At 43.0% G+C, this 20,172-nt stretch overlaps 1 protein-coding gene across 1 annotated transcript in view; it reads left to right on the top strand.

Moving 5' to 3' along the window:
• ASNS (asparagine synthetase (glutamine-hydrolyzing)) overlaps nt 1-10,530 on the top strand; it is a 34,139-nt gene extending 23,609 nt beyond the window's left edge. Inside the window, exon 12 of the mRNA XM_069729366.1 lies at nt 10,203-10,530. Coding sequence (XP_069585467.1) covers nt 10,203-10,406 — 204 coding nt within the window. The 3' untranslated portion in view covers nt 10,407-10,530. The remainder of the gene's footprint in view (nt 1-10,202) is intronic.
• The last annotated feature ends 9,642 nt before the right edge of the window (nt 10,531-20,172 follow it).

Below are 20,172 nucleotides of genomic sequence, written 5' to 3'. Positions count from 1 at the left end.
CAGCTGAGCTGCGGGCTGTTGGACTTTCCTGCCATGTGACTTTAATATTCGTAGTCTATCCCTAATCTATGCCATCAGTATTCGATCAGAGGGGTCGGACTCCTGGCACCCCTCACACCAATTGTCATAGCGCAGTGTATTGTGTCTGAAGTTGAATGCATGAGGTTTTGAGGTGCATGTCTCCATTCATCCACCAGGGGGAGGTGTTGTACTGTTTCTTCACTAGTTTTCTTAGGTTTGTGTTTAATATTATAACCACTATTATTTCTGCATCATTTATACAGTGACTCAGATGTGACTGTCCCTTCTGACAAAAGCACCTGAAATAATCTCTCTCTAAAAAAAAATCTTTGGTTAAATGGATGTGCGATAAAAAATTATATTGTGTCAGCCAGAAAAATCGATGTAAATACGTTTATGCTAAAAATTTGAAAAGTATTCTAGGAGTGATACCTTTATAGCATAATTGCAAGCTTTTAGAGCATATAGGCGTCTTCTTCAAACTTGAAAAAGAAGCCTCTGTGCTCTGACATCTTTCAAATATAATTTTTCTGGTTAACCAATAAAGGTATCACTCCTAAAATACTTTTATAATTTTTGCTATAAAACTATGTTACACTAGATGGTGGCCCGATTCTAACACATCGGGTATTCTAGAATATGTATGTATATAGCAGCCACATAGTATATAGCACAGGCCACGACATATTCTTGAATACCCGATGTGTTAATACAGTCCACGCAGTATATACCACAGCCCAAACAGTGTATAACACAGCCCACATAGTATATAACACTGGCCACGTAGTACATAGCAGCCATGTAGTATATAACGCAGCTCATGTAGTAAATAGCAATGTGGGCACTATATGCGTGGTTAAAAAAGACTTAAAATAAAAAATAAACATATACATTTTTCCAAAGCGTTTGATACCGTGCCGCACAAGAGGTTGGTACACAAAATGAGAATGCTTGGTCTGGGGGAAAATGTGTGTAAATGGGTTAGTAACTGGCTTAGTGATAGAAAGCAGAGGGTGGTTATAAATGGTATAGTCTCTAACTGGGTCGCTGTGACCAGTGGGGTACCGCAGGGGTCGGTATTGGGACCTGTTCTCTTCAACATATTCATTAATGATCTGGTAGAAGGTTTACACAGTAAAATATCGATATTTGCAGATGATACAAAACTATGTAAAGCAGTTAATACAAGAGAAGATAGTATTCTGCTACAGATGGATCTGGATAAGTTGGAAACTTGGGCTGAAAGGTGGCAGATGAGGTTTAACAATGATAAATGTAAGGTTATACACATGGGAAGAAGGAATCAATGTCACCATTACACACTGAATGGGAAACCACTGGGTAAATCTGACAGGGAGAAGGACTTGGGGATCCTAGTTAATGATAAATTTACCTGGAGCAGCCAGTGCCAGGCAGCAGCTGCCAAGGCAAACAGGATCATGGGGTGCATTAAAAGAGGTCTGGATACACATGATGAGAGCATTATACTGCCTCTGTACAAATCCCTAGTTAGACCGCACATGGAGTACTGTGTCCAGTTTTGGGCACCGGTGCTCAGGAAGGATATAATGGAACTAGAGAGAGTACAAAGGAGGGCAACAAAATTAATAAAGGGGATGGGAGAACTACAATACCCAGATAGATTAGCGAAATTAGGATTATTTAGTCTAGAAAAAAGACGACTGAGGGGCGATCTAATAACCATGTATAAGTATATAAGGGGACAATACAAATATCTCGCTGAGGATCTGTTTATACCAAGGAAGGTGACGGGCACAAGGGGGCATTCTTTGCGTCTGGAGGAGAGAAGGTTTTTCCACCAACATAGAAGAGGATTCTTTACTGTTAGGGCAGTGAGAATCTGGAATTGCTTGCCTGAGGAGGTGGTGATGGCGAACTCAGTCGAGGGGTTCAAGAGAGGCCTGGATGTCTTCCTGGAGCAGAACAATATTGTATCATACAATTAGGTTCTGTAGAAGGACGTAGATCTGGGGATTTATTATGATGGAATATAGGCTGAACTGGATGGACAAATGTCTTTTTTCGGCCTTACTAACTATGTTACTATGTTACTATGTTACTCACCTTCCGAAGGGCCCTTGAAGTCCTGGCGCCTGTGTGCGGTGCATGCGGCAGCTTCCGGTCCCAGGATTGGTATGAGCGCAGGACCTGTGATGACGTCGCGGTCACATCACTGTGACGTCATGGCAGGTCCTTCTCACATAGCATCCTTGGCACCGGAACCTGCATGCACTGCCGAGGAGAGGGCGACGTCAGAGGGTGAGAATAACCTTTTTTTTTTTTCTATTATTCTTATTTGTAACATTAGATCTTTTTACTATTGATGCTGCATACACAGCATCAATAGTAAAAAGTTGGTCACACAGGGTTAATAGCTGCGTAACCGGAGTGCGTTACACCGCGGTCCGTTAACTCTGGCATTAACCCTGTGTGAGGGCTGACTGGAGGGGAGTATGGAGCGGGTACTGACTGCGGGGAGGAAAGAGCGGCCATATTGCCGCCGGACTGTGCCCGTCGCTGATTGGTCGTGGCTGTTTTGCCACGACCGATCAGCGACTTGGATTCAATGACAGACAGAGGCCGCGTCCAATGAATATCTGTGACAGACAGACGGAAGTGACCCTTAGACAATTATATAGTAGATTGTTACATGGAAAAACACTTTGGGATGCTTTAGGGTAATAGTGTTCTTTATTATTCCATATCACACTGTAAGTCTTACCAATACTTCTCTCCACCAGGAAGTTAGTTTTGTAGAAGCAGAGAATTTTAATAATTGGTTGTATAATAAGATACTACATGATTTCTGCAATATAAAGATACCTTCGTTATAGATATCTTTATGTGAGATTAAACAGTGTAGTCTAAGTTACACATAACTTCTATAATACTGCCCTCTATGTGCAAGAATATTACTACTATAATACTGCCTATATGTACAAGAATATTACTACTATAATACTGCCCCTATGTACAAGAATACAACTACTATAATACTGCCCCTATGTATAAGAATATAACTACTATAATACTGCCCCTATGTACAAGAATACAACTACTATAATACTGCTCCTATGTACAAGATTATAACTACTATAATACTGGTCCTATGTACAAGGATATCACTAATATAATACTGCTCCTATGTTCAGGAACATAACTACTATAAAACTGCCTCCTGTGTACAAAAATATAACTACTATAATACTGCCCCTATGTACAAGAATATAACTACTATAATACTGCTCCTATGTACAAGAATATAACTACTATAATACTGCCCCTATGTACAAGAATATAACTACTATAATACTGCTCCTATGTACAGGAATATATCTACTATAATTACATACATCCTATATACAAGAATATAACTACTATAATACTGCCCCTATGTACTAGAATGTAACTACTATAATACTGAAAATACTAAAAAAAAAACAAAAGAAAAAACACATATACACATACAGTACACATATTCACCAAACAGCTAATCCTCGACGCCCTCTATCGCGTAAAGTAAAATAATAAACCAACCCAATACTCCCTGTTTCAATGTAATCTATTTAATATCGAGTGTCCCACGACGATCTGCCGTGTAGAACTGTCAGATCGGGAGATGTGACGGCCTTACACGACTCCAGTGATACAGTGACAGGAAGTATCCTCCCACAGTGGATCACTCCGCCCCTAGAGGTCACCGGAGTTCATACTGTCACTTGCGGCACCGCTGCATGAGAAAATTCTCACGCAGCTGTAGTGCCGTAAAGTGAGAGCACGAACTCCGATGAACTTCACTGTGGGAGTATTATCTCCGGCCAGTGTGTTATCGGAGGCCCATGTAGAGCGGTCACAGCTCCCAATGTGACAGCTCTACACAGGAGATCATAATGGGGCACTCGTTATTAAATTAACTACATCGGAACAGGGAGTATACTGTTGGTTTATTTTATTTTTTTCAGGAGATCGAGGACGTTGCAGGATTTAGGCATATAATAAATATGGGAAACTGTGTGGTGTTTTATTTCATTAAAATACTTTATTCTGTCTTTATTTAACAACTTTAGGAATAGTAATGGATAGGTGTCTTATTGACACCCCTCCATTACTAAGCCGTCAGCTTGATGTCACATTACAATGCAAAGGTGACATCAACCCCACAACTATTACCCCACTTGCCACCGCTACAGGGTGAGTGGGAAGATAGAGACTAAGTGCAGGAATTGGCGCATCTTTGAGATGTGCCATTTCTGGGGTGGCTGAGAGCTGGTGTTTGTAGCCAGGGGAGGGCAATATCCATCACCCTTTCCTAGGCTGTGAATATCAGCCCGCAGCTGTCTGCATAGCCTTTTCTGGTTATTAATTATAGGTGGACCCCATGTCATTTTTTTTGGGGGGTGGCCCTCTATTTTAATAGCCAGTAAAGGCTAAATCTACAGCTGTGAGCTGATATTAATAGCCTGGGAAGCTCCTTGGGTATTACCTCTTCCCAGGCTATAAACATCTGCCCCCAGTCGCTGGCTTTCCCTACTCTGGTTTTGAAAATTGTGAGGGAGCCCAAGCCATTTTTTTCCCATTTTTAAAAAAAAATTAAACAGATACTGCATTTAAGGCCGTGGTCACACTTGCGAGAAACTTGCACAAGTCTCGCACCTCAATACCCTACACTGCCACCGGCACTGGGACTGGAGTTTGCGGCTGCATGTATTTCTATGCAGCTCAACGCTACGGTCCAAGTGCCGGCGGCAGTGCCGGGTATTGAGGTGCGAGACTTGTGCAAGTTTCCCGCAAGTGTGACCCCGGCCTAACTCAGATTTTGTGTCTTTATTTAACTCTTTATGTACCATTTTATTATGTTCATTACTAAACATTGGGCTTGGTATTATCTATCTATCTATCTATAGATCTATCTATCTATTTTCTATCTATCTATAGTTAGATAGATCTATAGTTAGATAGATCTATAGTTAAATAGATATATAGATAGATAGATATTCACTTATATTTGTTTTGTGTGTGTAAACATTATATTTGAACATGGTATGCGATGATATTATGGTATTCAATGGAGTATGTAAAAGAAAAGATTGGACAAAGAAATGACATCACATCTCTTTTTTTTTTTTTTTAGTTAAATAATATATCATTATTTAGCTTCCAAAAACGCATGAAAAAAATACACAAAAATCCACATCAAGTCCGCATAAAAACAAGTGGATTTTCAACTGCGTTTTCTATGTACAAGAATATAACTACTATAATACTGCTCCTATAGTTGTGCTGAAAAGTTTACATACCCCGGCAGAATTTTTGCTTTCTTGGCCTTTTTTCAGAGAATATGAATGATAACACCAAAACTTTTTCTCAACTCATGGTTAGTGGTTGGGTGAAGCCGTTTATTGCCAGACTACTGTGTTTTCTTTTTTTAAATTATAATGACAACCCAAAACATCCAAATGACCCTGATCAAAAGTTCACATACCCTGGTGATTTTGGCCTGCGGATATGTGAGCTACAAAGACACAGGAAACTTGGTCAAAGTTGAAGGAAAGATGAATGCAGCACGTTATCAGTAAATACTGGAGGCAAATTTGCAATCATCAGCCCGGAAGCTGCGCATGGGACGTACTTGGATGTCACAACATGACAACGATCCAAAACACAAGGCCAAGTCAACCTGTTATTGGCAACAGCAGAACAAAGTGAAGGTTCTGGAGTGGCCATCTCAGTCTCCTGACCTCAATACCATTGAGCCACTCTGGGGAGATCTCAAGCGCGCAGCTCATGCTAGACAGCCCAGAAATTTACAGGAACTGGAGGCTTTTTGCCAAGAAGAGTGGTCAGCTTTACAATCTGAGAAATAAAGAACTTCATCAACAGCTACCACAAAAGACTTCAAGCTGTCATTGATGTTAGAGGGGGCAGTACATGGTATTAAGAAATTGTGAACTTTTGAAATTTGCAGCAAATGCAAAAATTATATTTTTACCCCTTGGAGATCATATTTCCACATCTCAATGTTATAAAATACTGGGAGGCACCTGTGGGTTAAAAATACTCGCTAGACCCCTGGATAAATTCCTAAATGAGTTTCCAAAATGGTCACTTGTGGGGGGTTTCGGCTGTTTTCGCATGTTAGGAAGTCTTCAAATGTGACAAAGCATTCAGAATCTATCCCGGATAAATAGCGCTCTTTCCTTTCCTAACCCTGCCATGTGCCCAAGCAGAAGATATGAGGTATAGTCGTGTTCAGGACAAATTGCTCATCAAAATTATAAGGTCCATTTTCTTCTATTATCCATTGTGAAAATTATAAATTTAGGGCTAAAACAACATTTTCATGAAAAATATTAACATTTTCAATATGACAACCTAATGTTATCAAGTTGTGTGTTATACCTGTGGGTTCAAAATGCTCACTATAACCCTGGATAAAATCCTTGAGGAGTGCAGTTTACCATTTTAGGGGTAACTTGAGGGGGGTTTCACTGTTTAGGCACATCAGGGGTGCTCCAAACGTGACGTGATGCCTGCAGACCATTCCATTAAAGTCAGCATTTCAAATAGTCACTCCTTCCTTTCTGAGCCTCGCCGTGCACCCAAGCAGTAGTTTTCCTCCACATATGAAGTATCGGCATACTCAGAAGAAAATGGACCCCAAAAATTTGTTGTCCAATTTTTCTTTGTACCTTTGGGGGTCAATTGTGGGGGGTTTCTACTGTTTAGTCACATTATGGGGCTCTCCAAATGCTATATGGCATCCACTCTCGTTTGCAGCCATTTTTGCCTTCAAAAAGTTAAGCAGTGCCTTCCCAATAGTATTATTCCCCACATATGGGGTATCAGCGTGCTCAATAGAAATTGTACAACAAATTTTAGTGTTCATTTTCTCATGTTATCCTTGTGAAAATAAAAAATGGGGGCTAAAAGAACATTTTTGTGAGTAAAATGTGATTTATTTTTTTTTTATTTTCACAGCTCTCCGTTGTAAAACTCTGTGAAGCACCTAGGGATTCAAAGTGCTCAACACACATCTATATACATTCCTGGAGTAGTCTAGTTTCCAAAATGGGGTCACTTGTGGGGGGTTTCCACTGTTTAGGCACATCAGGGGCTCTGCAAACACAGCATGACATCTGATCTCAATTCCAGCCAATTCTGAAAAATTCAAACTGTGCTCCTTCCCTGCTGAACCCTGTTGTGCGCCTAAACAGTGGATTTCGTATTCTGGAGAAATTGCACAACAAGTTTTAGTGTCCATTTTCTCCTGTTACCCTTGTAAAAATAGCAAATTTGGAGTTAAAGCTAATTTTTTGTAAAAAAAAGTTAAATGTTCATTTTTTTTCCCATCCACATTGCTTTTGTTCCTGTGAAGCATCGGAAGGGTTAATAATCTTCTTGCATGTGGTTTTGAGCACCTTGAGGGGTGCAGTTTTTAGAATGGTGTCAGTTTTGGGTATTTTCTGTCACATAGGCCCTCCAAAGTCACTTCAAATGTGAGGTGGTCCCTAAAAATGGTTTTGAAATTTTTGTTAGAAAATTCTATGAGAAATTGCTGATCAAATTTGAACCCTTATAACTTCCTAACCAAAAAAAATGTGGAAAATGGCATTTGTTAACTATTTTGTGTAACATAACTTTCTGAAAAAAGGGCATAAGAATTAACAGTTTGAAAATTGCTAAATTTTGCCAAATTTCCGATATTTTCACAAATACACGCAAGTTATATTAAAGAAATTTTACCACTATTATGAAGTACAATATGTCACGAGAAAACAATGTCAGAATCAGTGGGATCCATTGAAGCGACTTTGATTATTTTCCTTTTTCTACTATCGGAACACTTTAACCCCTTAGTTACCAAGCCAATTTTTCCAATTCTATCACTGTCACTTTATGAGGTTATAACTCTGGAACTCTTCATCGGATTCTTAGATTTTTCGTGACATATTGTACTTCATGATAGTGGACAAAATTCTTCGCTCAGACTTGTGTTTATGAAAAAAATGGAAATTTGTCAAAAATGTTGAAAATGTTTCAATTTTCAAACATTTAGTTTTTGAGCCCTTAAATCAGAGAGTGGTGTAACACAAAATAGTTAATAAATAACATTTCCCACATGTCAACTTTACTTCAGCACATGTTTGGAAACAAAATTTTTTTGTTCGGACGTTATAAGGGTTAAAAGTTGACCAGCAATTTCTCAATGTTCCAACAAAATTTACAAAACCCATTTTTTAGGGACAACATCACATTTGAAATGACTTTGAGGGGCCTATATGACAGAAAATACCAAGTGACGCCATTCTAAAAACTGCACCCCTCAAAGTGCGCAAAACCACATTCAAGAAGCTTATTAACCCTTCAGGTGCTTCACGAGAACTTACGCAATGTGCAAGGAAAAAAATAACATTTAACTTTTTCACAAAAAATTTACTTTAGACCCAAACTTTTTATTTTCACAAGAGAAAATTTTGTTTTGTAATTTCTCCTGAGTACGCCGATACCTCGTATGTGGGGGAAAGCCGCTGTTCGGGCGCATGGCAGGGCTCAGAAGGGAGGGAGCACCTTTTGACTTTTTGAATGCAAAATTGGCTGTAATCTATGGTGGGCACCATGTCACATTTGGAGACCCCTGATGTGCCTAAACAGTGGAAAACCCCTAATTCTAACTCCAACCCTAACACAGCCCTAACCCCAACACAACCGTAACCACAACAGTAACCCTAACCCCAACACAACCCTAACCCTGGCCCCAACCCTAACCCTAGCACCAACCCTGACCCTAACTGCAAAGAATGGAAAAAAATTATAATAATTTTTATCTAACTAAGGTGGTGACAAAACATGGGTTTGATTTACTATTTTTTTTATTTTGATCACTGTGATAGACCCTATCACAGTGATTAAAAATTAACCAATAGGAAAAATTCCCGGCCGGCAGATCTCGGTGGGCGCACTTCTCATGCACCATCCATTCTCTTCCAGGAAGATGACGTGGAGGGACGGAGCAGGAGGGTCTGGGGATGGCGGAGGTACAAGGTGGACTCGGGGGACCCCATTTCTCTCTCTGATATGCTAGATCTGACTTTTTTTTGTGATCGTTGTTATTCGGTGAATAACGGCAATCACGTGACTGTGGACGGTAAAAACTGACCCAAATCATATTCTCCTGGGTCTCCGCTACCCCCGGTAGCCGAGACCCCGGAGACTTTCCAACGCTGAGGGGCGCTATACACTTATTTCTCTATGTTAAAAAGTGGCACTGACGAATAAGGCCCCTTAACTGCCGCCGTTAAATGTCGTATCGTGGTTAAAGGACAAGCTCGGCTCTGCCACATCTCTATCTGGGCTTTGATGTTGTCCATGGTCCTGAAATAATTTTGTAGAAGAATATGAAAAGATTGGGCTTTAAAACCCTAGATATCCCTTTGAACTAACACACAGATGAAGCAGAACTGAATGTTAGCCATCATTTTTTTTTTCTTTTTCAGGTTTTTGCTGCCTCATCTGACAGCAGCATGATGTAGGGGCAGAGAACCTAATTCCAGTGATGTGTCACTTAGTTTACGGAGTGCAGCAGTTGTGATTAGTGATGAGCGAGTATGCTCATTACTCGGGTTTCTCCAAGCATGCTCGGGTGGTCTCCGAGTATTTTGGCGTGCTCGGAGATTTATTTTTTGTTGATGCAGGTGCATGATTTGTGGCTGCTAGACAGCTTGAATACATGTGGGGGTTGCCTGGTTGTTAGACTGGAGATTTGAGTTTTGAGTCCCAGGAAGACCTGATCACAGGAGAAGATCTGTGAATAATATAATTTAACTTATGCACTGAACAGAGCGGTGCGGACCGCCTCCCCACCGAGAAGGAGGAGCGATGGAGGCGTCCAAGAGAGAGGTGAGTATTAGAAGCCGGGACAATATCCCTGACGTGGCGGGACAGTCACACTGAATCCGTGATGGTTGGGAGCTATGCTCCTTGCATTACAATAAGCCTCATTCCTTTATAACGTAGCTCTGCTACGTCCCAGCCAACCAAAGCTGTGGTCACAAGTTATTTTCTGGGTCACGCTGCGCCGTCCTTACTTTCGTGGGAGCTGATGGAACCTCGGCCCGATACATTATTGCGGAACTGAATGGCCATTGTTTCTTTATCTCCAGGTCGATGACACTATGCTGGAGAAATCTGCCGAAAAGTTTCCCTTTAATTCTCCCAAGACAAAGGAAGGTTACTTCTACCGTCAGATCTTTGAGAAGTATTACCCGGGGCGAGCTGACTGGCTGACTCACTACTGGATGCCTCGATGGATCCACGCCACCGACCCGTCTGCCCGAACACTCACACACTATAAATCTGATGCCTAAAAGTTCATCCAACCTTGAGGAAGAAACAATTATTTCCCACTTCACATAAATTCTCTTTCTTTTTTTTTTTTAAGATGACAGTTTACAATAAAAACCAAGTGGAGGAGGATTACACGTAAATGTTCCAGAGAATGATGGCTAATTTCACGCTGACCCTTCATCCTCTGGAGGACGTAATGCATTCACCTCCACCTCCTGATTGACGGATCCTGTTATTAGGGGGAAATTTTACAGGTTGTTGTCTGGGGGGTCCCCACATTGTGACTCACACACAGACGTGTCAGCAAGCTGGAGATGTGGAAATAATAATGCACATCATTCTATAAATGTAGTGCATAGAGATCGCCCCTACGGACCAGTAGATGGGGGGGGGGGGGGGGAACTTTGCCAAGATGTCCACCTTACTGATAGATGGCTCCTCTCTTCATAGAAAAGGTGCAGCCTTACAAGGTTGGATGGGACAAGTAAGTCTGGGCCAAACCAATAATATAATAATATAACAGAAAGCCAGTCCTCGAGGGTGCTATGGATCAGTGGAATGAGGAACCCTAGTCATGTGGCAAACTTCCCCATATGTGTAGCCAGGGCTTCACAGTCTTGCAAGAATTGGAAGGCTGATGGAACACGTGAGTGGGGGCCAAAGTTACACATACTTTATGGGCCAACACCTTGGATGTGATTGGCCAGTAGAGAGAAGAGAAACCATAGCTCCTCCATGAGTGATGTAGATAGGTTTGGGCTCTTGTCTAAGACATACCTCAACAAAGAGGGCCCAGAAGATCAAAGCGTCTGGTCACACGAAATCCTGCACTGATTAGAACTGCTTCCATTCTGAATTGCCTCAGCTGTTCTGTGTTGGCCACTCCCCTCTGGTATATATGCTCGCTGCTGGCACTTGGGAGTTGCTAGTGATTAGTTTTAATTCTCGGCTAAGTGTTGGAGGAGTTATTCAGTGTTTGGAGTAGGTGGTTGGAGAGTTTTTCAGGGGATTTAGGAGTGGAGTTGGTTTGCATGTTTATCCTCATCCTTTCCTATTTGGTTTCTCCTACCTATCCCTCCCTTGTGTTCCACTCTGTTATTTTCTGAGTATATTTGTTTGATTTAACAACATTTTTTTTGAACCTCTGTACATGAAGACACGGTAGTCAGTTATTATTTTAATTGTCAAAATTTATTACTTAATTACTGGAAGAAGCTAAGGCGAAACGGCATCGTCAAGGTGGCAGCCCAGGCATGCAGGAGTCCCTCGTTATTGCAGTAAGTCATTCTAAATATCAACTATATTCCAGATTGTTTCCCATCTTTATTCTTGCTGTTATAGCCATATACTAACTATATGAAAGACTGATCCTTAGATTGGGTTCCTTGGACTTAAAGATACTTACCTGCCACTATAAAACACAGGACCCAATCCTGACCCACATTCACTAATTTGCACCAAGCACTTTCATTTACTATAAACCAATACATGCTAAGATCTGAAAAAGTCTCAGCGCTACCTGCACTTTACTACATGAAATAATCATGGGGTTATCAAATACTAATTACTGCCTTATTTATGCTTTTGAACTACTTAGTACGATTTATACTTGCTGACTCCGTATTCTCTGCTTGTGGAGATACCTATTTTGCTTGTTTTTTTTAACCATTTTTTATATTGTTATAAGTTAACACATTTTGACTATTTTAAAATAATAGCAAACTACCGTTCCTTTCATGTACAGAGATTCAAAAAAAAATATCTGGAAGTGTTATTATATCTTGATTTGGAGGTGTCAATCACCTATTTATGACAGAGTGCATTAATATACAGTATTTGTTTGTAGTTTTCTTTAATTCCTGTCTGTCTGGTTAGTGTAATCCTGTACTCTTCAACTTCACACCTCCCTGGTTGGGGAACGGATCAGAGAAGGTTTAAGATAGGAACATAGCGAGGTGCGCGACACCAGCGTGTCCAGCTTCTGTGCTAATCTGGGGGACACTGATAGAATAGGGCTCCCCTTATTTGAGGGATCAGATCAGGTAGGTGCCTACATGGTAGCTCTATAACTCTATATGTGTTTAGTAGCTCATGGGGTAAGCAAGACTGTGTCAAAGCCATACATACTATTGAGGAAGCCCCTATGGATGGAATGGACCAGTGGAGATGATGGCCACTTTTCCCATGGGTAATGTGGACCAGCCACGGATCCCAATGTAGCCACATTGTGTTGTTCGTTGGAAAAACCATACATAATACAAAGGCAGCCCCTGTAAAGGATGGATCAGTGTAGAAGGGGACCACAGCTTAGATGGCCATCTTTCCATGGGTGAAGTCGTCTAGCCAAGACTCCACTCTCCATAACATGCATCCAACCCTATATAGGTTGGGTGGACCCAATGGGAAAAAAAGTGGCCAAAGCTATGCATACTTATAGAGAATGCAATTTCTAGGCTCACTAGGTGAGGTGGATCCTCAAAGCTCAAGGTCTGGATGGACACATGGGCCATGGGTGTCAGTGTAGCAGGCAGTTGAATGCAGGAAACAGGTTAGCAGAGGTCCTGCAGGTCGCAGACAGGTAGCAGAGTTCCTGGAGGCCGCAGATAGATAGCAGAGGTCCTGGAAGACTGGGAACATGTAGCAGAGGTCCTGGAAGCCGCAGATAGATAGCAGAGGTCCTGGAAAACTGGGAAGATGTAGCAGAGGTCCTGGAAGCCGCAGATAGATGGCAGAGGTCCTGGAAGACTGGGAACATGTAGCAGAGGTCCTGGAAGCCGCAGATAGATAGCAGAGGTCCTGGAAGACTGGGAACGTGTAGCAGAGGTCCTGGAAGCCGCAGATAGCAGAGATCCTGGAAGCCGCAGACAGAGCTGAGGTCCTGGAAGACCGGGAACAAGTATCAGAGGTCCTGGAAGACCAGGGACAGGTTATGGGGAGCCAACAAACTGAGTCTTAACACAAAGACATGGGTGTGTGTTTTGGTGGGACTTATGCATGCCTAGGTAGATAATCACATTGAAGCATGCTGGCTACTTGCAAAGACCGATGTGGAGAACAGGAGAGATCAGAGGGTGAAGGGAGCAGAGCCCAGATACGGGACAGGTGTGTAATAGCAATGTTCCAGGAAACAAACCGTAACCCAGCTTACATGTCCTCTTTCACCATGGGTGATGTGGTCTTGCCATGCCTCTTCTCAGGAGACGATGACTTAACCCAAGCTGATGGGTCATGATGGCCTGCTTTTCTGGATGGATTGGTTCAGATGGAGCAAGAAAAATGCAGATTAAGACCGTAAATACCATATGAGCTCCAAGAGGGTAATATGGAGTTCACTTCTTGACAGTCTTGGACGGGTGAAAAATATTAGGAGTCTCAACCCGCCTTTATTTCAAAAGTGTATGTGTGGAAGAAGCAGGGGGAAAGGACAACAAGATCCAAACCCTCCTTGTCCCTGGATGTCCAGTCTACCCCAGGAGCACTGTCCCATCCTCCTATATATACATGGATCCTCCATGCCTCCTACTTCTCAGGTTATTGGTCACCAGGCTCTTGAACTCACAGGTGACATCACTGGTGGTGACCATGACATCATGCCTTAGTTATATCGGATCGCATTGTGCTGCCTGTCATTAGGACCTTGGGTTGACGTGTCCTTTAGCAATTTACTTTTGCTTCAACCTTCCACGTCGGTCTGGGCTTTTATTTTCCTGTTTGTAGTTTGCAGCAGGAGTCGGTAATCCAGATGGTGTGCGACACTTACTGTCTCATTTTCTTTCTGCAAATTTGACCAACAAAGCAGAAATGTTCCTAAACATTTTGCTTAGATTTTAGAAAGTACATGTGAGACTAAAGAACTAAAAAAAAGAAAAGCAGAATCAGTAACCATGTGCCGTTCCCTTAGTATATGGCATTCTGTACTCTAATTATCTCGGTACGTTCTGACGTTTTAGTTATCTTGTGCTTCAGTGTAAAGCATTAGGGATGGATCAGCATCTCAAATGTGATGGATACATATGCAGAAAGTGTAGGAAGTTTTCTTGCACCCAAGTTCAGTTTTTTTTCTATTCCTATTGGTCACGCACCACAATTTCCAAGGAATGTAGTGACTTTTACTCGATAATCCATTGCCCTTGAATACTCATGGATAGTAGTCTGAGATTTTACCGAAGTCAACACGGAACTCGAAAATGGTCCTAAGGAAAGAAGGTCCAGGCAGGACACTATCTAAATGTTTCTTACTACAACATGCAGATCTCACTGTCCACATAGATGCAATTTATAAAAAAAAGAGAACATTAATAACATAGAAACACTGCAAGTAGCTGAAATCCTTCCATAGTAACATAGTTAGTAAGGCCGAAAAAAGACATTTGTCCATCCAGTTCAGCCTATATTCCATCATAATAAATCCCCAGATCTACGTCCTTCTACAGAACCTAATTGTATGATACAATATTGTTCTGCTCCAGGAAGACATCCAGGCCTCTCTTGAACCCCTCGACTGAGTTCGCCATCACCACCTCCTCAGGCAAGCAATTCCAGATTCTCACTGCCCTAACAGTAAAGAATCCTCTTCTATTTTGGTGGAAAAACCTTCTCTCCTCCAGACGCAAAGAATGCCCCCTTGTGCCCGTCACCTTCCTTGGTATAAACAGATCCTCAGCGAGATATTTGTATTGTCCCCTTATATACTTATACATGGTTATTAGATCGCCCCTCAGTCGTCTTTTTTCTAGACTAAATAATCCTAATTTCGCTAATCTATCTGGGTATTGTAGTTCTCCCATCCCCTTTATTAATTTTGTTGCCCTCCTTTGTACTCTCTCTAGTTCCATTATATCCTTCCTGAGCACCGGTGCCCAAAACTGGACACAGTACTCCATGTGCGGTCTAACTAGGGATTTGTACAGAGGCAGTATAATGCTCTCATCATGTGTATCCAGACCTCTTTTAATGCACCCCATGATCCTGTTTGCCTTGGCAGCTGCTGCCTGGCACTGGCTGCTCCAGGTAAGTTTATCATTAACTAGGATCCCCAAGTCCTTCTCCCTGTCAGATTTACCCAGTGGTTTCCCATTCAGTGTGTAATGGTGATATTGATTCCTTCTTCCCATGTGTATAACCTTACATTTATCATTGTTAAACCTCATCTGCCACCTTTCAGCCCAAGTTTCCAACTTATCCAGATCCATCTGTAGCAGAATACTATCTTCTCTTGTATTAACTGCTTTACATAGTTTTGTATCATCTGCAAATATCGATATTTTACTGTGTAAACCTTCTACCAGATCATTAATGAATATGTTGAAGAGAACAGGTCCCAATACTGACCCCTGCGGTACCCCACTGGTCACAGCGACCCAGTTAGAGACTATACCATTTATAACCACCCTCTGCTTTCTATCACTAAGCCAGTTACTAACCCATTTACACACATTTTCCCCCAGACCAAGCATTCTCATTTTGTGTACCAACCTCTTGTGCGGCACGGTATCAAACGCTTTGGAAAAATCGAGATATACCACGTCCAATGACTCACCGTGGTCCAGCCTATAGCTTACCTCTTCATAAAAACTGATTAGATTGGTTTGACAGGAGCGATTTCTCATAAACCCATGCTGATATGGAGTTAAACAGTTATTCTCATTGAGATAATCCAGAATAACATCCCTCAGAAACCCTTCAAATATTTTACCAACAATAGAGGTTAGACTTACTGGCCTATAATTTCCAGGGTCACTTTTAGAGCCCTTTTTGAATATTGGCACCACATTTGCTATGCGCCAGTCCTGCGGAACAGACCCTGTCGCTATAGAGTATCCATCTCTAATTCTATTTATTAGAATACTTTATATCTCTGACTATGACCCAGAGAACTTCTCATCCTGGCCCCCCCCCCTGTTTAGAAAAACAATACTAAATCATAAAAGAAAAAGTATAAGGGTGGTATTACACATTTTGACATAGGGAGTCTGTCAATGGGTTTTTACTATCTAATCTGACAGCAGCACGATGTAGGAACAGAGACCCTGATTCCAGCGATATATATCACTTAGTTAAGTGGATGCAGCAGTTTTGAAAAACGGGACACATCCTCTATATACTGCACCACACGGGACACGTCCTCTATATACTGCACCACACGGGACACATCATCTATATACTACACCACACGGGACACATCCTCTATATACTACACCACACGGGACACATCCTCTATATACTACACCGCACGGGACACATCCTCTATATACTGCACCGCACGGGACACATCCTCTATATACTACACCACACGGGACACATCCTCTATATACTACACCACACGGGACACATCCTCTATATACTGCACCACACGGGACACATCCTCTATATACTGCACCACACGGGACACATCCTCTATATACTACACCACACGGGACACATCCTCTATATACTGCACCGCACGGGACACATCCTCTATATACTACACCACACGGGACACATCCTCTATATACTACACCACACGGGACACATCCTCTATATACTGCACCGCACGGGACACATCCTCTATATACTACACCACACGGGACACATCCTCTATATACTACACCACACGGGACACATCCTCTATATACTACTCCACACGGGACACATCCTCTATATACTGCACCGCACGGGACACATCCTCTATATACTACACCACACGGGACACATCCTCTATATACTGCACCGCACGGGACACATCCTCTATATACTGCACCGCACGGGACACATCCTCTATATACTACACCACACGGGACACATCCTCTATATACTACACCACACGGGACACATCCTCTATATACTACACCACACATCCTCTATATACTACACCACACGGGACACATCCTCTGTATACTACACCACACGGGACACATCCTCTATATACTACTCCACACGGGACACATCCTCTATATACTACACCACACGGGACACATCCTCTATATACTACACCACACATCCTCTATATACTACACCACACGGGACACATCCTCTATATACTACACCACACGGGACACATCCTCTATATACTACACCACACATCCTCTATATACTACACCACACGGGACACATCCTCTATATACTACACCACACGGGACACATCCTCTATATACTACTCCACACGGGACACATCCTCTATATACTACACCACACGGGACACATCCTCGAGCGAGGGATGTGAGCGGACGTGCGGCTGATCTCTCTCCCCGCACCGCTCTGAAAAATCACTTTTGAAGGCGCCGCCGAATGCCGAAAACTGGCCAGAGAGACCCCGCAGGTCCCCGGCGAGGGGGAGAAAGCATCGCTGATAACGAGCGGTGAGGAGCGGAGATGCCGCGCCGCAAGCAGTCGGCGCCCGCAGCCGGCGCGAAAATCCAAGATGACGCCGTGGCTGAGGAGGAGGCGGCCAGAGCCAGCGCTTCATACCGCTGGAGGTAATAGCCCGGCTGGAGCGATTTGCCCGTACAGAGGAGGTGGGAGCCCTGCTGCTGGGTCCAGAAGGACTCGATGAGGAGGAAGCCCTGATGCGGCAGAAAGGTGGAGGGGAAGCTGGCGCCAGTGAAGTGGAGGTGCAACGTTCCCCAGGGAGGGCGCAGGGAGTGCACAGTGCAGAAAATGTGACACCTGCTGATAGCCCTGTGCAGACCAATGATTCTAATGATGCGCAGCAGCCATGTATGGGGGAACCAACACTGCAGGACATTTTCTCTGTCGTTATACACTGCAAATCTGCTTTGGCCGCGTTGAACCTAAGGGTGGATGATCTCACAGTTGAAATGAAGTCACTTAACTCTGCTATGCGCAAAGTGGAAAAAAGAGTGGAGGTGGTGGAGGAGCGTGTGGGCAGTGTGGAGGATCAGACAAACGAACTATTAAAAAGAGAAAAGAAATATATCTAACGAATCGCGGAGTTAGAATTTAAGACAGATGATCTGGAAAATCGATCCCGGAGAAACAATTTAAGAATAATCGGGGTGCCGGAGAAGGTGGAGGGAAACAACCCCACTGAATATATTGAGGCATGGCTTAAGAACTCGGTGGGAGGAGCAGACCTTACCAACCATTTCTCGGTGGAGAGGGCTCATCGAGTCCCCACTCGTCCTCTGCCGCCTGGCTCTGCCCCTCGAGCTATATTGGCAAAAATTTTGGACTACCGGGATCGGGAAACTCTACTGAGGAAGGCTAGGCTGAGTGATGGCCTGAGCATAAACGGAAATCGGATCTCCATTTATCCGGACTACTCGGCATCGGTGCAGAAACTTAGAATGAAGTTTGGTGAAGTCAAGCGGCGGCTCCGTGAACTGGACCTAAAATACTCAATGCTCTACCCAGCTAAGCTCAGGGTGGTGGCGATGTTTCGTGTTCAATTTTTTCAAAGTCTGGAGGAGGCGACGCAATGGCTGGACACCAACGCCAAGAAAATTGGCACTGATAGGAACCGTTGAGACTGATTCAGAGGATTTATAGCTCTACTGCAGGGGTCCCCAACTCCAGGCCTCGAGGGCCGCCAACAGTGCAGGTTTTCAGGCTTTCTTTAGTATTGCATCGGTGGTAATGTGATCATCTGCACAGGTGATGATTCCAACCCCTAAGGAAATCCTGAAAACCTGCACTGTTGGCGGCCCTCGAGGCCTGGAGATGGGGACCACTGCTCTACTGGATCTGCCTCTCTTTGGGGGAGGGGTTCTGTTTGAAAGTTACTGTTGAAGTTGGTCTAATTTCACCTAACGGTTACAGCATTGTGTTCGGCGGCGCAATGAATAGTTCATATTGGTCGCGGTGGGAACGGGAGAGATGGACGGTAAAAGACTTAGTTCTAGGGTATATCAAGTGCCCTCAATTCTCATATAGAGAAAGAAAGTTCGGAGTATCTGAGTTATTTTGAATTTCAGATGGGGAAGGTTGGTTTAGTTGTTGGGGTGGAGGGTGGGAAGGAGGGGAGGAGGGCATTGGGGGAGACCTGGGAGAGATGATTCTCATCTTATATCTTTCTTTAAGGAAATGGGAGGGAATGTTAATATTATAAGTTGGAATGTTAGGGGGCTAGCGGACGCCACTAAGCGTGCAGCAGTATTCCAGTACCTATTGAAACAGAGGCCCTCGGTGATATGCCTGCAAGAAACTCATTTAGTTGAGGAAAAAGTTGATATGTTACAGAAAAAATGGGTGCGCAGGGTGTATCACTCGACGTTCTCTAATTATGCAAGGGGGTGTCTGTTTTGATCCATACAAGTACTCCATTTGAGGAAATTGAAGTAAAAAGGATGGTCAGTATGTTTTTTTAGTGTGCAAAATTTTTAACCGTTTGATTTGCATTGTTTCACTATATATACCCCCGCCGTATTCTGGCAAGAAAATTCAAGAGATTTTGGAGCATATGAGGGGGTGGGTCGGGGTTCCCTTTCTGGTGGTGGGAGATGTGAATAACATTGCTGGCGATCATTGGGATAAGAGTAATCACGCTCCGCTACGCGGGGATGGGAACGGCACTCCTTTCGGGAACTATCTTAGAGAAATAGGCTGGATTGACTTATGGCGGGCTCGCAATACTAACACATATTCTTATTCTTGTTACTCGACCACGTACGGTTCTATGTCTCGGATCGATGTTGCCTTGGGTAATGATGGGATGAACGAATTACTAAGTGGGGTGGAATATAATCCCAGGATTCTATCAGATCATAGCCCGGTGCGGGTCTCATTAAAGCTATCAGAACAGGTTGGGTCACGGAAGATGGGATGGAAGGTTCACCCCTCCTGGCTACA

Source organism: Ranitomeya imitator, chromosome 6 (genome assembly GCF_032444005.1).
Source record: "Ranitomeya imitator isolate aRanImi1 chromosome 6, aRanImi1.pri, whole genome shotgun sequence".
NCBI lineage: Eukaryota > Metazoa > Chordata > Amphibia > Anura > Dendrobatidae > Ranitomeya > Ranitomeya imitator.
Note: the sequence above shows the minus strand (reverse complement) of the source record. Positions and strands in the feature narration are given on the sequence as shown.